This window comes from Athene cunicularia (genome assembly GCF_003259725.1).
Source record: "Athene cunicularia isolate RWA chromosome 2 unlocalized genomic scaffold, athCun1 chr2_part1, whole genome shotgun sequence".
In the NCBI taxonomy this organism is placed as follows: domain Eukaryota; kingdom Metazoa; phylum Chordata; class Aves; order Strigiformes; family Strigidae; genus Athene; species Athene cunicularia.
In genome coordinates this window covers 127,424,060-127,445,488 of record NW_020799095.1, presented here as the reverse complement: position 1 = coordinate 127,445,488, position 21,429 = coordinate 127,424,060, and the positions used below count along the sequence as shown (strand labels likewise).

Below are 21,429 nucleotides of genomic sequence, written 5' to 3'. Positions count from 1 at the left end.
TCTTTAATTACAGCTAGAATTATGTACAGTGGAAGATGGTCCTTGTTACCTGCTGCTGTGCTTCAGAGTTTACAGGCTCGGAAGCAGACAGGATGACAAGGTACTTAGGTTTCATATTTTCTATACATGACTTGATACATTGAACTTTTGCAGGAGCCCAAGGACTTCTGATTGTGCTTGTTTGCGTGCTTGCCATGTTCGCCAATGGCAGCATCTCAACCTGGTCTTGCTGCTCAAGTTCCAGAGCACCTGCTAGACCTTCTCCCAGTCTGAAGATTGCAAAAGAAACAAAGAATAACTTTAAAATAAATAAATGCACTTTGAGTTTCTCCCCCTCAACATGCTTTATCGACAGTGCTCAGGGAATTCAGTGCAGTGAGACTATAGTGGAGAGATGCATATACACATTTTTTCCTTAGTATAAGCAGTGTAAAAAGAAATGTCTGTGCAATATGCACATGTGTATTTATAATTGTATATATTAATTTATCAGATTGCATATGAATGCATATATAAGGAAGACCCAGTGGCTGCAGAACATGCAACATGTCTTACTATTCCAAAGGCTTTCAGATCTTTAAAATCTAGCTGACTGTAGAATGAAACCCATCAGGGTTAGACATAGATTGAAATTAATTTAAAGCAGACAAAGAGCTAATATGAAAGAGCCACTAGTGGTTTAACTCATTTTTAAAAGTAAGTGTAATGAAAATATAAAATGTATTCAGAGTGTGCCATCTACTCAGCAATTGTTGCCATCAAGTGGACTGCTGATGCCCTTTAAGATGGTAAAAAGAAAACTAGTCCTTTATACCATTTTCATGAAAATGTTAGGTTTCTGTTTGATCAGCAGGTGCTGTTGAGATGAAAGCCATGTGTAAATTTTCAGAAGGCCAAAAGTGTCAATTCAGAAAAGGAAAGTGATAAGAGAAAATGCAATCAGTTTTCCTGTTTTCAATTTGTGCAGGATTTGAAGAGCTGTTTTGTTAAACTGCTACATCTGCTCCAATATGAATATTGAACTACTTCCACTAAAAATAACACCCTATAATTTGGAAGCCATTGCAATCTTTTGTTAATGCAAGTGGGTTATTTAAAAAAAAAAAACAAAAAAAACTATTCTGAAAAATCTCCTGCCTAATGTGCATTTTTGTTTATCGGCACTTTTATCTTCAGCAGATAAAATGGCATTATGCAATTAGGACCATATCTCTTTGGACTGTAAAAATGGTACTGGGTAGCTGAATGTCACTGTATTGGTAAAAGGATTTAACTTGTACATTTAAAATATTTTTTTTAATAAACTGTGATTGTATCTTAAAATGATGAGTGACTGATTTCCCCATTGCAACAATACAGCTTTACCTACTGCTGCGGACCTTGTACAAAGTAAAGGATGTTCAGAGTATGACACAACATTCTTTCCTGCTATACCTGCAAATCTTAAGTTTAGGGTCATCAGGGACATTTTAGTTAATGGGGCTTTTGGAGTAACTTTTTCCATGATAAATGAAATGATTAAATCAGGCTTGAATGCATATAATACAAAAATATTCACTGCTGTGAATAATCCAAGTGAGTTTTACGAACCTGGAAAGCCCAGCATCGGTAGGGTAGGGCATAAATTTTGTATCAGAGGCATCTCTAGAGAAAATAACATTGCTTTTTAATTAAAAAAAAAAACAAACCAAAACAAACTAGTGAAAAAGGTGATTTTTAATTTTATAAATAAAGATCTAAACGAAGTGATAATTCACTGTTACATCTATAGAGTTCTATGTACATAACATGAGTAAACATGCAGAAAAAATAAAAGCTTTTAATTTTTTATTTCAACACAGAGAATTACCTGGTTTTAATATAAGAATAGATTTTAGATGTTGGATTATAATCTAGTAGTCAGGAATTCAGAGTGTTTTTTGGCAGGTGTCTGCATGGGAAAAGGGCCTTGCTGATGCTTCTGTTTGGTTTTGCAGTTGGATTTATAAGCTTTTGACCTTGGGGGATTTTCCTCAAAGTGATCTACAGATCAGAAATAATTCAAATTCAATAAACTGAAATTTAAATGTAGAATGGATTTTGTGTGAGATCCGTGCTTGTGGTAGGTTGTCTAGAAGTCTGTGGCATGTCTACTTTATAGTTTGTATTCCCAAACATAACTGTGTGCACACATGTGCATAAATTTATGTTGAATGACAGAGGGATGATTATTTATACAGATTTTATCCAAAACTCTGTGCACTCCTGAAACATAACAAAAAGCCTCCCTCCCCAGAAGAGTGTTTACATCCCGTGACAGTCACTAGATTCAAATCTTCTAAACATGGAAGTTGTTTCCTTTCCTCCAAACCTTCTTTTCCCCAACAAAGCTAACCCTGTTAAACCTCACCTTCTGTGGGACGTATACATAGTTATAGACATATGTACGAGAAGTAAATATTACAAAAAACATGGTCGATCAGGGCAAAATGTCTGTAGCCTTAAATAGCTTGTGATATCTGCCAACAGCAGAAGCTGTGCTGAGGAGGCCCTACCTCAGCTGACCTGGGGATGCGAGAGCCTTGAGGAGCCTCATGTTAGTGCTCGGCGCCTACATGGAGCTTTCTGCTTGCGATTATTACCGAGCAAATGCTCTGTCGCAGCGTGTTAGTGCAGATAACTGTCTACCTGAAGAGTTGTTAAACCAAGGGACTTTTTGCTTTGGTCATGGGATTTTTTGGTACTTGTCACAGGGCTTGGGGTGAAGTCCAACCCCAAAAGAAAGGTTATAGCTGGATGTAGGGTATCCACATTTTCTTATCTAAATTTTCTGAACACATTCATGGCAGTGCTCTGTTTTTCTTATTCTTTGGCAAAAATGCTGCACACAGTGTTGCTGTTGCTATTGAATAGTTGCCATATTTAACTCCAGTGGTTGTGAATGGAAATGTGAATATGGAAAGAAATCCTTTCATGCTCCCTCTCATTTTTTTGTAACACATTTTGGGCTGCCTGGAAAGGAAGGGCATCCTAAATATTAAAAATATTTCTGAATACGCACATTTAAAAGATCATCAGCTTGGTTTTGTTTATATGTAGTTCTGGGGCATGTGTGATAATGGCGACTTATTTAAGTGATACCTTTTTTTACTCAGTATTATTTACTGAATTTAGTCATTGTAAAAACATAGTTGTGTTGTACAGAACTGTACAGCAGCAGTATTCCTGAATGAGCCCATGTTGCATCATGCAGATATGGTATCTTCATGGGATAGTTCATGATTTCTTCAGTCATTTCAAGAAGGCATTTGATTCATGTCCACTTTTCTGTCCATCAAGACAGCTAGACTGTGGTGCTTATAATAATGTAAATATCCAAAGTTCATGGAGGATAATAGGCTCTTCTGGAAATTACATTGCAGTCTGGAAGGACAGAAGACTCCACCTAGTGGAGTGGAATTAATGTACACAAAGTGGCAGGCAATAAATAAGGCATAAATAAAATAAGATATTATTTATGAAAAAACAAGGTTGATGCAACGAGTAAAAGCCAGGAATTTGGACAAAAATATGGGGAGATGGTTGCATGACCATTGTGAATTGTATAAGACTGTAATTACTTTCCTAGTAGCTCTAGGAGGCTTATATGTGTTGCCTTGTTGGATGTTAGTATACAATTTGTGTAAGTACTGGTCATTACCACTCACCATTTTCTTTTGTGGTTCCTTTTATTTGTCTTCATTTTTTGATTTCTGATGATGACCACACAGGTGGCCCTTTCAGTTGTGGCCCAAGTGTCATTTTAAATAGCTTGGGCAAAACCCCCAATCCAGGCTTCAAAACTTTCCACTTTCTTTCCATAATTATTTATTTTCCAGACTACATTTTCTCTTTTTTGTTTGGTTTATTTCTGCAATGGCAGCATCAGAATGCTGTTTCTTCATGCTGTCATGACAGGTTGGGTGACACGTTGAGTAAATCTGTGTGTGCCTTCTGGTAGAGTCCCAAGGTTTAACAATCCCCGTTATGAAGCATCAAATTATATAGGGTTTTGTACCAGTGCTTTGGTTTCCCAGTGGTTTGGCCATGTCGTGTTACTAGGTTGTAATACAATGAATTTTAAAGCTGAGGGGCAAGTGAACACCCAAACCGGAGCAGGAAAGATACTGTCCTGAAATCCTCTTGGAAGATCCATCCCAACATTGAAACACAAGTGCATTAAGCAAGTTCAGGAAGAGAACTGCCCTGGAGCAGCTCAGGCTTTGACAGTGAGAGAGGATGAGGCTATTGCCAGAAAATGAGATGATTAGGATGCAACAAAGGAGACAGAATGATACTGCTGCAAAGGATATTTGGGAAGAGTGCTCCAAAGGAATGCTTTCAGTGACATCCAGGTGGGGTTTGTTGCCAGAGCCATTAAAGTGTAGTGGTGCCAGAGAAAGCTGCCAACAAATTTAGGGATAATGGCACCTGCGGGTGTGCTATCAATGGATGGTAGTGCCAGGAAGATTTTTTATTTTATTTTAATGGTGGCATTGCTAAAAGTATTTAAAGGTAATGTTATAGAAAGGTTTTTAGTGAGTGAAGTCACAGAGTTCTAGGAACCATTAAGCAAAAGCTGTTTCATGACTGTACTATTTATTATTTTTAAAGCTTGTTGGCAAACCACTTAATGCTGGAAAAGCATGCTGCAACCTGTATTAAAGCATGCTACAGATGAGCAAGGAAACCATTGTACTGAACTGATAGCTTAGCTTAGCTTCCAAATGTTATGTGCATTTCGTGTGCGCCATGATAAATTAGTGCAACTCCATGGGTCAGCAGAGGTTGTAAACATTGAATTAAAGTTCTGGAGCTCAGCTCTTTCATGGTATTCACATGCCCAGTTGTTAGTGACAATGATGTTTCTTTTGTCTGAATACCAGTCTGAGGATCTGGACCTTCAGGTTTCCTGTGCTCCCATCTCACGTCTGTGATTTTAGCAATACTTTGTTGGATCGATTCTGAGACTTAGATCTAGGTATGGCCTTAACGACACTATCTTATCTAAGGTTAAGGGGGCTAGCTCAGGTCTTAGTGTAAAATAAGTCATTCTCTTTGAATTGCAAATGATACTTACCTGACAAGACTTCCATATAAAGGAGAGAAAAGGTCTATTCCTTCTGAAATAATACTTTCAGAGGCTCCCATTGAGTCCATGGGGCTGGGATTCTCAACTTCTGTATCCCAAGAGCTGTGTTAAAACTGTGTTTAATCCTGCTCCAAAGTTTTCCAGAGAAGTGTATAGCTACACTAAATAACAGCTACAGTAGTTTTAAAGAGTGAATCAATGTATAATTTACCTTCCGCATTCTGAGATTTTTTTGGTTCAATCCTCTTTGCATGGGGAGGTTTTGATGTTAATTTTCTTTTTTTTTTTTTTTTTTTTTAAATTAATTTTTCTCATGAAGTCCAGGACTAATTTTCACCTTCTCTTACAGAGCTATTATTGGCCACTATTGTTTTTATTTTCCCGTAGCTTCTCTGGGAAGAGAAGGATGGGCAGGACCTCAGTGACATTGCCAGAGCGAGTCATTGGTGGCCATGTCTGCTCCCCAGGAGGTCACAGGAAGCAGGTGGCTGTGTTAATTGTCCTCGCTCCCAACTCTTGTCCTTCCTGGAGGCAATTTAGAAGTGGTCAGGAAGTGTCAAGCTTACTGTGTCCCCCCAGGTTCACTACTCCATGCGTTCATAATAATTTGAGATATGTGCCAGGCAAGAGAAACTGCGTAGGATAAATAAATGAATGAATGAATCCCCTAACATACAGTGTCTTCCTTCTTTCAAGCTCCTGATAAAAATCATAAGTAAGAAAACTACAAAAACTCATGAGGTGCATGAAATATTTCTGGAAACTATGATCCACTTTTATCTGATGAGTGAAAGATAGGAAATGTTAATGCATTTTCTGTTTAAGCCAGTCAGGTTTTAATTGTCTTTGTTGCAGCTGCACCATCAGTAGTCTTGGATCTCTAAATGGCACTCAGTTCTGTGCTTTGGAAAATCAGTTAGAGTCTTGCTACTTTGGATGAACTTCTTGTTAACTGTTTGCTTGATTTTTTAAAAGTGAGGGTGCACAGTGTTACTCAGTATCTCACTGCAGGTGTTGCACCCAGTACTGTAAGCCAGATTTTGAACTACCAGTAATGTTTCTTTAAGTGTCTTTTGGAAAGTATCCACTCACATTGGAAGTGATGCGAGTTGAGTGATAAATGCCATACTAGTTATTTATCTGCCATGTGAATTTTGAGTGAAAACTCTGAGCCTCTGCTCAGGTGTACTCTTGGTTTTACTGAAGACTGCTTGCCTAAATAAGGTGGGCTGCAGGACTGTGGCTGGTGAGTCATATTGGTTTCTGAATCACTCTTACACAATATCAGCCTGAAATACTAACAAATAATGAGCACATTGTGCTTGGACCTGTACATTATTTAAAGAACAGCATTTTAGACAAGATTTTAAACAGAATATTTTGTAAAATGTTCATTTAAAACCCACTTTGCAATTTACTTCCATCAAACCTGTTGTACCAGGAAAAATACCTCCTTCAGAAGGGGAAAGGTGTCAGTATTGTGGAAGAATACCTGATTTTTATCTTTGTTATTTAAGCTTCCTTCTTTTTAGTGCAAGGAGATCAGCTGACAGCAGCAGCAACCAATTCATGTTTGCAGCTGGGCAATTACAGTAGACCCTAAGATCTGCGACTGTCAACCATGAACGCAGATGCCTTCAAAGTTCTGTTTTTCTTCCATGTGGAAGTCGTTGGCATGGAACAGATGCCTTCATTTTGGAGAAACCAACCTCTGGATATAATTGGTTCTCTCTTGTCCTCTAGGGAGAGTCTCTCACAGATGAAATTAGATGAGAGGGGAAAAAAAACCTCAGGCACACACACTTACACATGACATGAAGCAGGAGTTTTTAGGATCCCTCTCTGTTTTGTCACGTGGAACTGTTTTACAGCTGGAAGATTTCACTCCATTTTTAGCACTCTACACACATGATGATGATGCTGTATGAAAAACATGCAAATTAAAATATATATCTGGCCAAAGTTTATTATTAATCTAGGCATGCTTGTTTAGAAATAAGACAAGCATATCCAGCCTGTATTACTTTAGTGTTAAATGTTGACTTCTGCACTACCTATCGATGCTGCAGTCTCAGAAATTTAAAAGTTAAATGACAGAAGAGACAAGATGGTTTAAAAAACTTCTGTTGCAGTGGTGGAATCAAAGTATTTTCATCAAATCGTTTGCTGGTTCTTGACACAGGAGGGAAAAAGGAAGTAGTTGACTTCAAATTTCACTTAGCATACCTACATCCAGTTAAGGAAGCACATTTACAGGAACTTCAGCACAGTTTGTCCAACGAACATCTGTGATGAGCCACTGCTGGGCGTCCTGTGGTAGGGTACTGAAGAGCCTGCACCCTCTTATTGCAGTTACCTAAAATGAGATGATGGTAGTGGGATTTCAAGGCTCTAAGAGAGTAAGAGAGAGGGGAGAATCTGCCTATACTGTGCCCATCAAAGGCTTTTGTCACGCCCTCTCCCCTCTGGTGTAACAGCTACCAAATCATTGTGGTTTATGTTATTCAGTACTGTTAAACTAATACCAACTTCGGGTTACCTTAATAAGCTCGGTTGTGAGCTGTGGCAGTCAGGCAGTGTTGTGTCAAGAGCTGTGGTACTATTGGGTAGAGTGGGTATGTCCAGGAGGAGAGTGCAGCAGGGATCAGGGATTGCCAGGAGGTAAACTACCCCTGCTGGTACACAAGAGCCTGGAGGTCTGTCATCACTGAATGCTTTTTCTTTCTTAAGTTTTATTTCCTAGCATGATTTTCTTTTATATTGCAGTTTAATGTAACAGTCCAGTTCAGTCACCAGGTGTAAAATTTATCTAGGTAAATGTAATTCTTACATGAATTGGATGATGAACTGTAAGAGTGTAGTTACTTGAAGATGCTGAGCCTTTGTAACAGCGTAGGTAGGTCCTGCTGGAAGCATATCAGTGACCTGAATTCCGACCTTGATTTTCAGATTTTAATGGCAATTTCCATATTTTACATAAGGAGTTTACTACTACTGTAGTATTTCCAGCTCTTAAAAGTTGAGCAGAAGTGTCACCAGCGACACAACTGGTGACAAACTGGCAGGAGTCACCTTGGTCCTACCTTGGTCTGGATAGTTGGTAGAAGGCAGTCTGCCTTTTAGACACTGGATGTAACGGGATAGCTACAGTGTGCTGCGGTGCTTTGTTTCCCGCTGACACCCACGAGCTGTGTGGGTGGAGGGCATTCACTGGGACTTCCAGCAGTTGGAAGGAAGCCCAAAGTAAACTTAAGGTTTGAACCGATGACTCTTCAGCTTTTGTAAAGGAGTAGGGAGATTCTCTGGTGTAGGACTCCAGTTCTGATTCGCAGAACTTCAGTGCAACAGTGCTGCTCTTAGCATTGTCTTTCTGAAAAACCACATATTAAGGGAAAAATTTAACCAGAGAAGTGCTTAGGTGATGAAGAGATTTCTGGCAGTAACTAGGAAGTGCAATAATGGTTGATTTCTTTTGAGGCTGATCCTGATATTTGTACTCTTTACATCCTATTAATTCCTTGAAAGATAAGCTGATACAAGAATGATTTGTCAGGGCCAATGGCTCTTCTAAAAATCTTGGCTTAGGTTGCATCCCCCTTCTCTCCACATACAAGATAAAAGCACTGTGAATATGAGGTTAACTGAATTCAAATAGAAGACTCTCTCTCGAGTTATTGCATTCCTTAGAAAATAAATACATTTCTCATATGGTTGAGATTGATCAAAAAAGTATTCTGTATGCCAGTGATTACATTCCCATCTGTGATTAAGGTTTTCTGTCTGCATCTGGTTTTCACATTATATTTCTGTAACAAGAATCCTTTATATGGCAGAGTTCACTCTCTGTATTTTCTATTAGCTGCAGCTTGAACTACTGCACGGATTGCAGATTTACACATGTGGTTTTCATTACTTCATACCATTGAGAAAAAGTAATATTTGTTTGGGAAAGTATGTTTTTCAAAATTTCCATGGTAATACAACATGTTGATCCTTTTTTGTAACACTCTTGTAAGACTACAAATTGTTTGAGGCATTTTACTTTCAGTGAAGTTCAGACTTTAGACAATTTTGCATGTACATTCGAACAACAGCGGTAGTTTACAACTCAGGAGGCAAAAATAAAATTTAAAAAGGAGATTAGCTTAGAATGAGTATAGCAGAATGCATCCATCACTTTAGAAAATGTGGCATACAGAGAAAATGAACATGGGGCTGAAACAAAGGAAGAGAAGTTAAAGTGATGTCTTCATTGTAAAGTGGACTACAGATGGGTACTTTTTTTTGAGTAAGAACTTTTTTTTTTACAGTAAGAGGTTTAAAAATTTTTTTTATCAGCCATGGAAAAGGAGTATGCTATTTAGCAGACATGAATATTGAATTGTTATATGTTACATAATATAACATATTTGATCATAATTATTTCTAGTGGCCAAATTAGTAAAGGTTAGCAAAACATGGATACATCTTTACAGATGGCTGCTGTGTGTAATTCTGAATCCAAAATATGATGTTAATTTAATGTTCCACTGTAAGCCCATATTTCAACCAGATTGTGCTATCGTCACTTGGTAGAAAACTTAATGTTTAAATGATCTCAGTGAAATTAATAGGGCCACTTGGTCTGTGAAGGATTTTTCAGTTTTGGTAGGGGCATGAGTTTATGGCCATGAAAATCAGATCAAACAATAACAACAATTTAGAGAGTGTTGTATGCATTTATGGAAATGTTAAGTGTTATGCAAGTCTGGACAATTGAAAAATACACAATTCATGATAAGGTGCAACTGAAAGGTGAATTTATTGCCTGTAATAAGAACGTGGTGACAACTAGAGGACCTCATAGAAAATTAAAATAATTTTAGAGAAGTAGTTATTGCACCCAAGTTGGGGAGTCCTAACCACATTTTTGAGATTATTTTCCCAATGCCAAAGGCAGTTCTGTCATATTGGAAGCTTCACAGTTGCCAAATCCTGGGTAGAGTCCCGCAGTTCTTACGTGCCTCTCATTTTCACTGAAATCAATAGAATTTTGTCTTGTGTCAGGGCTGCGGGAAATGTCTGACCACGAACACGGGAAAGAAAGGACTTTTAAGTGGTGAGATCCTTTGTTCTGTAACCTTAACTTTAACTTGTGAAGGTTTGTTTTGATTCGAGGAGGGTGCTTGTTTGTGGGAAAGATTGCAATTTCTAGCGCAAACACAAAATGTGATCTTTTGCAAATGCCCTTGGGCGATACATTTTTTTGCAGTAAGATCTAGTCCAGGAGAGGGTTGGGGCTGGGTTCTTGGTTAAATGCATGCAGCTGCGACCAGATCCTTATGCATGCTTAACTTTACGTCCCGAAATACCTGAATAGTGGATGCAGATTGAAGCATGTATGTAACTGTGTGTGCCTGGCTCAGAAAACCTTTCTGTCTTGACGTGATTACAAACCCCTGAAAAGCATATTAATGTCTTGGAAAAACTGACAACGCTGCAATACAGACTCATACAAATGACAGAGTATTTCTGTAACCCAAATAAACAGTTTTTGTAGGTGTTGGAGTGGGAGGGAAATTGCCTTTTCAAAAGTGGGAGGATGATTTGTAAATATATATCAATAGCTTTGTGATCTCTCTTTGTTTAAATGTGTTTGCTGTTGTCACTTACATATCCAAATTAGTATAGCGATGTGTAATTGCAAGGACTCTATTTTTAGTAACCATGTTTATTTAATAAATGATTCTCTAGAGCTTCTGTTGAACCAGGTAAAGTATGTAATATTTTATATTCTATGAATGTATTTTTACGGAATTAGGTAATAGATGTTTTCATCGTAGAATACAGGCTGCCCTTACTTTGTTTCCCTCTATATGTCAACTGTTTTAAATGATCAACTTATGAAACAGCCTTTGTCGAAGAATTAATACAGTTTTAAAGTACTGCCTTATATTGACTAAGAAAATGTGGGTAATTGATTTAGAATGATAGTGTTTGTCTTCCCTTTTTATTTAAAAGACTGCTATTATCATGCAAATGAAGGGGTGTGGTGCTTCAAACTGGCTGTGATATTGCTTTTTTTTTTTTTTTTTTTTCATTTGTTGTTGTCAATAGAAAAGATTGATCTCTGGGCTGGTGAACATAATATCTGTCCCAGCCAGAAAAGGAAAGAGGAAATTAGCAGAGCGATTGGTGGAGAATGATATCTGTCAAAAGAAACACTTGGAGAGCACTGAGTTTAGTGATAGGTGACTGCCGGAAAAAAGGGAACTTTGAATTTTGTCAAGGTAAGGAACAGAAAAATGCTTGATTTTGTAATGTGCATACCTTTTAGAAGTTATTTTTAATGACTGTACCTTGCATTGTAAACTGTAATTAAAAAGGAAATCTTTCTCTAGCCTCCAAAGAGCCTGCCTAAATCCATGAAGGTGGTGTCTTCATTTTAATATCACTTGAGAAAGAGTACAGCAGTAACAAAATCCCTCAGTGATGACTTTTCTAAGATATTTCTTAGTTTAAAAATACATATATGTGAAACTTCTGACTGTTTTTTGTGGTTTTGATGACATAGATACTCTTTATTTGGCATGTAAATATTACTTGGCTGGGCTGTGGAAGTAATGAAGTTCAGTTTCCTGAACTGTGAATTGAAACAGTATTTTCAAACAAGTTAAGGGACAGTTGTAATCACATTGGCAAAATGCTTGTGTTTGTAATTTAGAGGAACCCTTTGGTAAACTCATTGCATTGGAAATCTGTGATACATTTGACTGAGATGATACTGAGAATAAGTATTTCTGCTTCTTGTGTGCAAAGATTTTTACCATACTGGAAAAATAAATCTGGTATGGCAGAACTAAACTATTAGATAACCTATGACTGTCATTCCTGTCTTTACTGTAACTACATTTTTTCTCCTAAATTGGTGTGTCTAGATGGCAAGAAACTACTAAACTGTTTTAAAGTGCTTTCATACTTTCCTTCTCAGTGTTGGACCATTTTGCCTGTGACATAACTTTGATAAAGTATGATACCAAAATAAAATTAACAGTGTCTGAGTACTCTAGGCTATGCTCTGGTTAATTTTAAAGGCAGCTAAGCCTTGATCATATCACTTGTCTCCCCAGCCTAGAGGCTGCTGCCCACACTGGTCTATGTGGGGGGTGTGGAAAGGAGATGGAGCACAACTGAGAGAACCAGCAGGAGGCTCTGTGCATCCCCTTGTGGCAAGGGGATGGGGCTGAGGTTTTGTGCACCAGTGTGAACATACTTTTAAAAAATTAAATCCTATTAAAAATGAATTTGCATTCTAATTCGAGTTCCTAGCTCAGTTTGAAACAGTAAATGCTTCTCTGGTACCTTCCTGTACACAGGCTGCATTGGAAAAGAATGAATAATTTTAGCAGGGTTTCTTCTTGCATTTTTATTTTGCTAATTTAGCAGTGTATAGCTTCTGACTAATTTTCCTTTTTTCTGTCTACAGTCTATTTTTCAAAGTGTAAGTGTACCCTGTACAGGTGGTTGTTGGTTGGTTTCTTTTGCCATATGGTTCTTCGTAAAGGATTTTAAAAATAAATAAATGTAGAAGTAAAGATTTCATGCCTGAAGCATGCACTACTGGCATACTAATGGGAAGCTTACTGTGGTTTATTGCTGTCAGAGCACATGCAAGATAATGGAAATTTCCTACAACTTAGAGAAAGGCATGTTTTCTAATGCTATTCATTTTTATAGAAATAGGGAATTAATATGACTAAAATTCACTTCATCTTTATAAAGTCCAAATGATCTTGTTGTACTACTGAAATATTCATAAATAGGAGGAAACAGCATGTTATCTGTCTTGTTAACCGTCAGACAGGTCAGGCTGCCTATATGACCTGGGTGCAGGCACATCTCTACCATTGGGAAGTTGCTGTGTACTTAATGATACCCTTTCCTGTGCAATTCTATCAGTGTAGCCTTATACCAAAACAAATACATCCTCTCTATAACACAGAGTTAACGATATGGTATCCTTTTCACCTTGGTGATGAAGATAATCCAATGCTGCTTTGTAGCTCTTTATAAAAGAGGGTGATCAGTGGTGGTTAGCAACTGTTAGATCTTTGGGCATTCCCATTTTGACATTTAATTAAAATGAGGTGACTGGGCAAGGTCATACCTCTGGATGTTTGTGTTTGTCACACATTGAAAAATTTTAGTCTTAAATGGCCAGGAAGCTCCACATTGAAATTTGGATGAGTGATTAGAGATGAAGCCAACACACTTAGAGTTTAACTCAGCGTGGACTTTTCTGTGCCCAAGATTTGACTTGCTATTTGAAACCAAAATGGAATAAAAGACAAAATAAAATGTGTTTGAGTCTCCTTGAAGCAACAGCCTCTTGTAGCATTAGACTGCCTGTGCTGATGTGATCCCTTTCAAGCATCCTTGATGCATGATCAAGCATCTTCGTTTTGCCATTGCAGTCTTCTTTTCTTGGTTTCATTTTTTATCTTCAAAACAATTGTTTGCTTACCTATATCTTAAAAGAGTACAATGGAAATAATAAACCCCCTTTATAACATATAACAGATGCAAAAGGGGATGAGTGTATTATAGACAGTGAATTATCATTACACAGCTCACAATCAGATTTTCATCTGTTCATGTGGCGCACACCTGTGGCTTGCTGGCGTTGCTCTTGATTGGAGTGTGAGAGATCTTAATGAAAAACAAAGCCAGGATGACAAGAAGAGACTCTGCATGGGTTACTTCACACGTAGTAAGAAAGTGAAATTCAAAATACACTGGTTTGGAGAGAATGCCTCCTGATGAGGGAGCATGCCTGGGTGACTCTGCAAAGGAAACCTGGGCCCTGCTTGCAGTTGCCTTGCAAATAAGGCGTTTTCTCAGTAGGTCAGGTGGATTTGGACCAGTTGAGAGCCGTGGCCAATTTCTCCAGTTTACTTTCAGAGCTAGTAAGAGTTCCCTGGGCAGGAATCCAGCTTTTGAAGTACAAAGAAAATAACCCATAATCTATATAAAACTCTGGCGGATAGGGAAGGGAGGAAATTTACAGAGCATAACTTAGTTTGAGAACAACTGTGTTAAAAGAAGAATGTAAGGGGAGTGTGTGTGTGACATTATTTATTTTAATTTGAAAATACAATCTTTGAAACCTTCGAGGTGAGCAGAGGACAAGCTCTCACGATATGATATATTTATTAGTAAACTGAAACCAAGCACTCCAGCTGAAACTGAAGTTCCATTTTCAAAGTGAATTTTCCCCCCCCCGCCCCGTGAGTTTCCAGAGTTTGGGTTCTGTTGGGTTTTATTGTTTGCTTTTTTTTTTCCTCTCTTGGTAATGTTCTGTGGCTCTGATAACGTTAATGGGCTTTGCCCCACATGGAGCAGCAAGTGTATTGTACCACTGCTCACTGATCCCAGGTCAATGTGATGCGTGAAATCAATTTATTTGAATCTCTTTGCCTGTATAGGAATTTGGCAGCGTGCCAGTTGTTTTCATTTAATGTTCTTTGTGTTGAACACAGACAAGCAGGCATGCTTTTGTACTCCTCTTTCTTCTGGGCTCTTCTCTTTTCAGCCAATATTCTATTCTGTCATTTTTTTCAGAAAGAAGTAGGAATGTGTTACCTTTTTAAAAAATCATTTTTGTTTAAATAGCCTCTAAAGAGCATAGAAACTAGGTCAGTCATAGAGCAGCCTGTGTAGGGTTTTCACTGAGTATAGGTGGTAACACCTGCTTTTCCCCATTTCTTAAATTTGGTGAAAAAGAGAGAGAAAACCTTGGCTATTTTTCTAATGTCCAGTTCTATGATTTATGTACTCTTGGAAGAGACTCTTCAATAATGCTTAAATTGGAATAATTTTCTTGCTAAATAAGTGTATGTCTGGCACTGGGTTGGATGAATCGGAAGTACTTTTCAGGATCTTTTTCATTTTGAGTGATGACCTTAAAGTAAGCATTAGTTTGGGAATCCCTTGCCTCATCTTTCTGTCTGTTCCTCCCCTCCCCAGATGGTTAATATTTTGAATGGCTGGCTGAAGAACAGCAACCTGAAAGTACCTATTTCTTTTCTTTTTTTCTTCTTTTTATGAGAAAGCAGCAAGGCATGTGGAACAGAGCAAGTAATTTAGCCTTTCTTAAATAGAGAGGAAAAAAAAAAAAAGGAATAGACAGCAGCAGATATTTCCAGGAGGATTTGTTTTAGAGCTTGGTGTCGGGAGCAGGAGAGACGGAGAGCAGGAGTAGAAGACTCTGTTGATGCTCCAGGCGGTTCGTGCGGAAGTTGATATGCAGAACCGCGGAGCCGCGGCGCAGGGGTCAGACTCGTACACATCAGTCCCGTTTCCTTGTTTAATTACCTGAAGAGCAAAACATCCAGGCTGGGAGTGTGTGAAAACCCAGTATCTCGAATAGCAGTTTGCTGCTCTGACATCCTGCGAGGCCAGCCCCGTCTGTCCGCAAACGTCAGGGCTGGTTCCTGACAGCGGGCTATCTCTGCCGGGCCTGGGTTCCTTCCATTCAGGAGGCATTGTGTGGAAGAGGGTTTGGTCAGGAATTTGAGGTTCCTGCCGGTTCTTCCAGCCCGGACAACCCTGTGACAGATAGGCCTGATTTTTTTTTCGTTTGAAGAATAATAATAAAAAAAAAACTGGCTCTTTTTAGTTTTTCCCTTGTAATTCTGGCTTTGGTATATTACTGACAGAAACAAAACAAGTTAACCCATTCTCCTCTGAATTTATGACTTTTTCCTTTTACTTTATTCTTTCTCCCCTTGCTCAACCTCTTTTATTTTCAGGGGTAGAATCTTCTGAAGAGCAAGTTCTTTCAGGTGGCATTTGTGCTATGCAGCAGATAAACTTTTGAAAATATTGTGTTTTTTTAAATTGTAGTAATCATTAACATAATAATTATTGGAATTTTAATATTTTCATTTTCAGGATGCTTGGTGACATTTTTATTCATCCCGTGGATTCAAATCAAGCCAGTGTTTGCTCTGGCATTGCCTGTTAAAACAGTGGTAGCAGCAATCAGTGCTTCCATTCTCATTATTCGTGTGATTTTTCTTAAATGCCCAGCTTGGTGTTCAATTTTAAAATGTTGGAATAGGGTCAGTTGTAGTCCTTGCTCCTCCTAGCTGCTGTTTGTTGAGGTCGTTCAACAGGCTGAAGGTGTGGGTGCACAAGGCAGGGCTCTGCGCGCCTGTCAGGTCTGTAGATGGAAAGTGTTCATCAGTCTGTAAAGCTCAAGGTTATAGCTGAAAGGGACCGAAATGTTCATTGAGGTAAAGGTCTTGATTTTTTTTTTTCTTGTGAAGAATTAAAGTATGACTTCTTGCTTGAATGATAAATGAAGAATATGACTCTTATTTGGATAATTTTAATACTCTAGTTTATAGCACCGTGCTGTCTATTAATAGTTGTACTGGCAGAACTGAAGATCACAAGGTACAAGTAGTAGAGGGAGGGACCATAACTAATATAGCTTTGCAGCAAACATGAGTGTATCATGTGACTATGGCCTTTCATTGTTGTGGGCAGAAAAGCTGGTCTAAGGTATTTGTGTGGTTGTAGGAGTGGAGAAGGAGAGCTGAAAGTTAACTAAGGTTTCATTTATTTTTATGCTGAAGGCTTTCAGCCCAGTCTGTAGAATTATGCCTACAGTCTTGGAGGACATTTTCACCTGCTATTGATTTTGAGTACTTTGTAGGTGAGATCTAAATAGCTTGAGCAGTAACTTGTATCTTCTCTGCTAATACTTCATTAAGATTTTATAATAAAGATTTAAGGGTATACTTTTCTTCTTGCATGCAAACGTTACCAGGTAAGGGTTCTGGGGACCCTTCATTAAGAGAAGGTAGCCTTTAGTGGGCAATACACAGCTGGGAGTCAGGGATAGTACAGTGGGACCAAAAGAGTCATTATGATCTGTTGTGTCACTAATCCTCCATCTAAGAAGGATTTGCAGGGGATGGTGCAATAAAAGAGTTGTTACAGTGTATCAGATCAATAAAGGTGATGTAATAAACTCTTAAATATATACATAATCCTTTAGAATTGGGCTCCCTTCTTCATTATAAACTCCTTAGGCTACTCTGGCTAAAGGTGTCTTCAAGTAAAAGTTAATTATTTAGACATGTAGTTTTAAATCTCTTTATTCTGTCTCTTCTGTAAAGAAGCCATCATTTAAATTAAGTATTGGTGTATCTACAGGATAAAAATAAGATGGGTTAGGCATCGTGTTCAGTGTCATGTTCCTATAGGGTTTGTATATATAAAGGAAATCATGTGTCTGTATCAAAACTCTATTAGTCCTTCAGAAGTCAAGTAATTCATGTCCCTCCTTCCAGTGTTTTTACATGCCTTTTGGTTTTTTGCAGAGTTCATAATCTAATGAACTGTCCATGACCTCTAGCCAACCATTGCCTGCATCAACCAGCAGCATAGTAAAAGAAAGTTCTCCATGGACACATGGTGACGACAATAACCACACTGTCCTTCCTCCCACCATCGGGTGTCTAGCTCCTCTTTGAAAATGGCAGAAAATGATAGCTTTTAGTCTGTGGCTGCCACTTCAAAAATTCCTCAGAGATAATGATGTTCTGTTTGAAAAAATATTTATCTTGGGCATCTCCACAAGTCTCTGCTGTGACAATCTTGCTTAAGGAAAGTTCTCGTGGATAACTGTTCCCAAGCTGGTTCGGGCTTTATTAAAATTGGCACCTTGCATTGTGCCCAAACGCTTAGTGCTGCTGCTCTTTGCAGATGTTCTCCTAGTATGAAGTGGTGTAATTTGCTCTTGGTATGAAATTCCACTTCATAATCACCTCTGCATTTTTCTCCTGCTTCTCTTCTGAATGGCTACAACGAAGCACCATGTGGCATACAACACAATTAGATGAAATGAAATGATATTTAAAGGCCTGTGTTCCTCAAGGCTCCTCCCCGTTCTTAAAGAAACAAAGATTTTGTATGTTAATTTTCCTTAGCTATGATGTGATTTGTCTGGGTCAGATTAAAAGCACAAAGCTTATATCAACACACTGACTTCAGGAGGTGTCGTGTGCTCCTCTGGTTGCATATTAAGTGGATCCCATTCTGGGTCAGGTTTGTAGTGGAAAACTAACTGGCACAGTGTTTGTATCTCAGTGTTAGAGTTGCTGGTTGTTGATCTTTAATTTATGTGTTGACTGTGGGTAATATTCTGTGGTAGTACAGCTTCAAATTCTGGAACTTCTATGTTTCTGGGCTAGCAGAGATTGGAGAGGGTGAATGTCCAAGGCAGCAGGAGCAGAGACAAGTCATGTAGTGGGCTGGAGAGGGGATGTATGTAGCAGGGCGGCCTCAGAATCAAAAATGTAAGAGTAGACATGATGGCAGAGAGAAGACAGAGGGCACTGAATGGAAAAGTGAAAGAAAAACGTGATGGAAGGTGTAACTAAGGAAACAATGAAAAGAAAAATATTTCATTGACTAAAATCAGTACCTTCCCTTTGTCACTCACAAACACTTAATGCTTTTCTATCATCAAGGGTTGAATGAGTCTGTGTACTGATTCTGCGGTGTTTCCAGATGCTGAGCTGCATTAGAGCAGTTCACTTGGTAATATTGCTTTGCCATCTTTGCAATTACAGGGTCTGCCATTAGGTTGCCCTATTACAACTGTGAGAAGACTCATCCATAACCACTTTTCTGTTAGGAGTTAGTTCTCTTCACCTAGAAAGGTGCCCCCCTGCCTCTATGCCATTAGACCTTTTCATTCATCAGGGAAAGATAAAATACTTGTTGAGGTAGCTTTCTCACCTGGCTCTGGAAAGCAAATAATGTAAATGAGGAAAGAATGCTTAGCTGTCCTAGATACGCTCAAATACTTATTTACAGTCCTCATTCACTGCACTCTTGAAATTGCTCAGTAGTTGATTGATGTCATACTGTAATAAAGGTATTAATTGTAAACACCAATATACTCTACAATGGCACTGCTGTGATGTTACTGGCACTACTATGTGTATAAACACATAAGACGACACGCAGAATGGCCAGGTTTCCAGCCCATGATAGTGGAGGCTGGTGTAAAGATTTTGCTGCCTGATGTCAGAATAAGCTTTATTTTCTGAATGCTTGTCAATTTGTTTTACAAGCACATTATCCTTACATTGTTGCATATTGATTATATGTGTATATATATATATATATGTGTGTGTGTGTGTGTACTATTCTTTAATTTCCCTTATGTATCTGATGTCTTGTGGTTTGCAAATTCATATTGAAACTCATCACAAATAGTAGGTTTGTCTGAAGGCGCCTTCGAACAAAGCTTTTGTACCATTATAAATGTCGTAAATAAGTACAAATTGATCAATATATGACAAAAGGGTGAAGAAGGGAGGTCAAGAGGTAGGAGTATTTCTATATAAAACATTTTTTCCATGTTGCAAATGGCAGTACAAGCACAAATAAATGTTTTGTATTGCTGTGTATTTGCTCCACCTGGTGGATTTTCCTGAAAGTGTTTTTAATCCTTTTTAATAAGGGAAAGCTGTATTTAATTAAGAATAAAACAGAGTATCAAGAGTGAAGGCAACTTTTTTTTTTTTTTTTTCTGACTAGCAATAGTCTTGAAAAGGTAGATTTGGGGAAAGAAAACATTAAAATTTGGTATTTTTCTTGGCCACATTTGGTCAGTACAGTAGTCTCTGTGAAAGCATGGCATTCCAAAGCAATTGATGATAACAGTTTACACTTGGACTCATCTAGAGATTCGCAATTAAAAGGTCCAAATCTATAGCTTGTGGGGTTATACGTGACCAGTGAAAGTGAGGCTTTGCTATGGCTTCCTCCCTGCAATTTGTGAGCCCCCCTGATGAGAAGCGCTACTGGAGAGGAGAGTTCCTGCGCTGAAGTGTTACCGCTGTACATAGGCATAAAATCTGTCTGTCATTAAGCTAGCTTTGCAAACATTGTTTTCTTTGGAATTCGTAAGGACTCGGTTATGCTTTGATCATCTCATTGTTCTCCTTAGGTTATTTTTTTCCTTTAGAGTGTAATGGCTCCCTAACAGAAGGTGAAGTTTAGAAAATAGTGTCTCCATATGCAAGGGATTTGGAGACCTTTTTATTGTCTTTAAAAATGTCATTCATAGTCCTCATTAGCATTTATTGTTGCAAGCGTACAAGCAGAAAATGTGAAATTGGTATGTCATGAATAGCTCCACAGAGCTCTAGAGCCCTGAAATTTTGCCTGCAGTGTGGTGTGGGGCAGGCATTGAGAGAAAGCTGGCCAGATGGCTGCCAGCACAGAGCAGAGCTGTAGGTTTTTGTCTCTGGTGCTGAGAGGAGGGAAAGTTCACTGGAGCATACGCTATCACCCCTTGCGTTTTAACAAAACTAACTCGCCATCAGTCAAAACGGGGAGGTGGTGACATTGAAACAAAAGTTTTCAATATAATGTAACAGTGCCTGTCAAATGAATAAAATATGTTTAGTTAGTGTCACAAATATTGACATGTTACAAAGAAAAATGCAAGTCTTGAATTTATGGCTAGTGATAGATACACTTTCACACAAATATGCTCTCACATTATCTTTATTATGAAAATCCTATGCATTGAAAAGACATCGATTAGAGGTCAAAACTGGGGTTAATATACTACAGCAGGAGGAGTTTCCCTACCCATGTTAAACGAGGACTCTGAGCTTCAAGTCAAAAAGCAACTGATAGCTTGAAAAAAACTTTTTTTTTTCCCCTTCTCTTTTCAGCCAATATTCTATTCTGTCATTTTTTTCAGAAAGAAGTAGGAATGTGTTACCTTTTTAAAAAATCATTTTTGTTTAAATAGCCTCTAAAGAGCATAGAAACTAGGTCAGTCATAGAGCAGCCTGTGTAGGGTTTTCACTGAGTATAGGTGGTAACACCTGCTTTTCCCCATTTCTTAAATTTGGTGAAAAAGAGAGAGAAAACCTTGGCTATTTTTCTAATGTCCAGTTCTATGATTTATGTACTCTTGGAAGAGACTCTTCAATAATGCTTAAATTGGAATAATTTTCTTGCTAAATAAGTGTATGTCTGGCACTGGGTTGGATGAATCGGAAGTACTTTTCAGGATCTTTTTCATTTTGAGTGATGACCTTAAAGTAAGCATTAGTTTGGGAATCCCTTGCCTCATCTTTCTGTCTGTTCCTCCCCTCCCCAGATGGTTAATATTTTGAATGGCTGGCTGAAGAACAGCAACCTGAAAGTACCTATTTCTTTTCTTTTTTTCTTCTTTTTATGAGAAAGCAGCAAGGCATGTGGAACAGAGCAAGTAATTTAGCCTTTCTTAAATAGAG

The 21,429-nt window shown here is 38.3% G+C and overlaps 1 protein-coding gene across 1 annotated transcript in view; it reads left to right on the top strand.

Annotated features, from left to right (window-relative positions):
- The first annotated feature begins 11,291 nt into the window (after positions 1-11,291).
- Positions 11,292-21,429, top strand: part of RUNX1T1 (RUNX1 translocation partner 1) — a 94,532-nt gene continuing 84,394 nt past the window's right edge. Inside the window, exon 1 of the mRNA XM_026842395.1 lies at positions 11,292-11,379. Within this exon, the coding sequence (XP_026698196.1) occupies positions 11,292-11,379 (88 nt within the window). The remainder of the gene's footprint in view (positions 11,380-21,429) is intronic.